This window comes from Trachymyrmex septentrionalis, unplaced genomic scaffold (assembly GCF_001594115.1).
Source record: "Trachymyrmex septentrionalis isolate Tsep2-gDNA-1 unplaced genomic scaffold, Tsep1.0 scaffold27, whole genome shotgun sequence".
NCBI classification, from domain to species: Eukaryota; Metazoa; Arthropoda; class Insecta; order Hymenoptera; family Formicidae; genus Trachymyrmex; species Trachymyrmex septentrionalis.
This window is the reverse complement of record NW_017305430.1, coordinates 48,920-51,670: the sequence shown is the minus strand read 5'-3', so window position 1 is coordinate 51,670 and position 2,751 is coordinate 48,920. Positions and strand designations below refer to the sequence as shown.

The window sequence follows — 2,751 nt, the reverse complement described above, 5'->3', positions numbered from 1 at the left end:
ATACATATTTGGACAAAAATACTGAAATTAAGAATATCGGAAAACGATTTTATATTTCTGGAAATACACATTTATACATAATATAATAAGTCTGCCTTTCTCTTATCAGAATAAATTAATAGCGATAATTGCTAAAACTTACGCGTAACGGTACGTACTTCGACGAATTTAATGGTCTGTTTTCTGTTTCTGCACTAGACTGCTCTAGAACTCTCTTTCTCGCTTTCGACAAATATCAAACGTATACCTATCTCACTTTAAGTTCTAAAAGTGTACACTAGCCACAAAAAACTGACCTTAAATGTTAGATTTGATGACCCTCTTGTAAGTCCAAACTAAAAGTGAAGAATATAAAACAAATTAGATACCTTACTACGATTCGGGCAAACAATTGCGTTTTCTCTCGATGCTTGACGAAGCAATGCTTCCGCTTGTCTACAGTAATTAATTACACTGGGAAATAAAATAAAGTAAAATATGCTGAAAAAAAGGTGGAATGAAGTGGCTCGAAACAATAGTAATTCTTATCACGTTGAAATTAGATCGTCGGTTCTTCAGAGAGTAGTAATTAAAAATGGCTTAGCATATCCTACTATTATACCCGGCCTTCCGAGGTTTTCTTGATTTTAGAGTAGGAATATTACGTGATATCGCTCATAGAAATGTATAAGGAAGAAAACAAAAGCCTTTAATTGAAATATCCCGGACAGAAAGTGCGGAAGGTGGTTGACCTTGTACACTTTCTCGAGATGTCTTGCGAGTGCAGGGGTAACAAGAAGCGAGAAGACAAAATTTCAATCTGTTACGCAAGAGAAGCAATAAATCTTTCCGAGTCCCTTATGTGCTGACCTAGATGACACTGTTCGCCAATAAATTTTGAGTCTTTTCTTTTTTCTTCTCCTCACATTGAAGGAAACATTTTTGATATTTGTAACTATAATTATATGTTATTACAACCATGATTATTACTGGCATAATGATAATAATTATATGTATAGTTCTATCAACAAATACGTATAGCTAGTAAGAAAAAATAACTATAATTATAGTTATTATTATCATAAAAATGGTTACAATTACTATAATTTAACTATAACTTAAAATTATATCTTTTTCAACTAATTATAAGAATTGCGGTCGATAAGGATCGAATTGGTTCGCTTTTCACCTGCAAGTGGGGTCTGATTTACAAAACACATACGAATATTCCCCGCGTTGCAGTTGACTACTATCTGTGCCAAACGGCGACGATGCGATGCGACGCTCGACATATTAGCGCGGGGATATTTACCTTCACCTAGACCTTTCTTTCACCGTACGAGAGGGGATCCATGTATAAAGGCTTTCTTCTTGCTAGCAATGGCATCAGAGACCACAATATCATTCAACCATTCGTCTACCACTAAGTTACAAGATAGTTACAACAGCAACCCCATTTTAGCAAGCATGTTGTTTATCGTGAGTATCACGTCTTCACAAGTGTTTGCGAAAATTCAGTTCTAATTTCCGTATCGATCATTTTTGTGTTTTTGTGTGTGTACATATTACAGCTAAATAATTGCTCTTTTTATACAAATTATTAAACAAAGGTGATGTTCAGTTAAACTTTTAAACTTTTTATTTCTAAATAATTTCCAAGAAATTGAACTTTTAAAGCATTAAGATATAGTATAATGTGCGTTTAATAATTTACATAAATATATTATAATTAACGTAAAATATAATAATATAAGAAATAAAATTTTTAGTTTCCATTTAATGAATATGATATAAGTACTATATTTTTTTACTTATCATTTAATTTTCAATAGATATTACTAATAAATAATTAAGTAATGATTTTATATTAACGTATTTAAATTTGCAAAACAGTGTCCAAAAAATTAATAAACTAAATATATTGCAATTAATATCTACAGCATATTACTAATCAATATAAACTATATTTGGAAACCGACCAAAGTTTCGTCATTAAAAATTGACGCAAAACTAGTTTCGATTTACATAGTTCTTATCAATCGCTTATAACTACTGTTATAAACTACTATATTATTAGTAATATCATAACCAAATGATGAAGATTATGTAAGTCGAAACTAGTTGTGGGTCAATTTTTAATATATATTGAACACATTAAATTTAATTAATATTATTTAACATCCATTGTTCGTTCTTGGTTGGTTTCCAAAAGAGAGTTTATATTGTTTTTCAATAATAAGTTATAGGTTATTTTATTTATATTATTAGTATATAACAATAATTATATTTAATATAGTGCAACCTTTTTTAAGAATCATTTTCAGAGGATTATTTTTAGAAATAGGTAAAATCTTTAACATTTATTTCGGCAAACCATAAAAAAATTCGCGGATGAGCCACATGCAGTTCGTAGACCGCAGATTGCGCATTACTGATCTAGTAAATAAAACACTCTACAACTCGCGATTTTTATTTTAATTTTTATTTTGTTTATTGAGGAATATGTATTTAAATTGATTAAATGTATTAATGCTGGGAATATTAAAACTAACATATTAACGATTTACATTAAAATATTATTTTAATAAAATTATTATTATAGCAAAAGACTCTTTATAAGAATTAGTTAATTAATATAACAAATGTAATTACGTATACAGATGCTTAGATCTTTTAGCTTTTTTCTTTATAATTATTTATTAAGTATGTGTGTGTGTGTGTGTGTGTGTGTGTGTGTGTGTGTGTGTGTGTGTGTGTGTGTGTGTGTGTGTG

At 29.4% G+C, this 2,751-nt stretch overlaps 1 protein-coding gene across 1 annotated transcript in view; it reads left to right on the top strand.

The window, feature by feature from the left end:
• The first annotated feature begins 1,378 nt into the window (after positions 1–1,378).
• LOC108749163 (P17/29C-like protein DDB_G0287399) overlaps positions 1,379–2,751 on the top strand; it is a 3,784-nt gene continuing 2,411 nt past the window's right edge. The window contains exon 1 of the mRNA XM_018487698.1: positions 1,379–1,458. Within this exon, the coding sequence (XP_018343200.1) occupies positions 1,447–1,458 (12 nt within the window). The 5' untranslated portion in view covers positions 1,379–1,446. The remainder of the gene's footprint in view (positions 1,459–2,751) is intronic.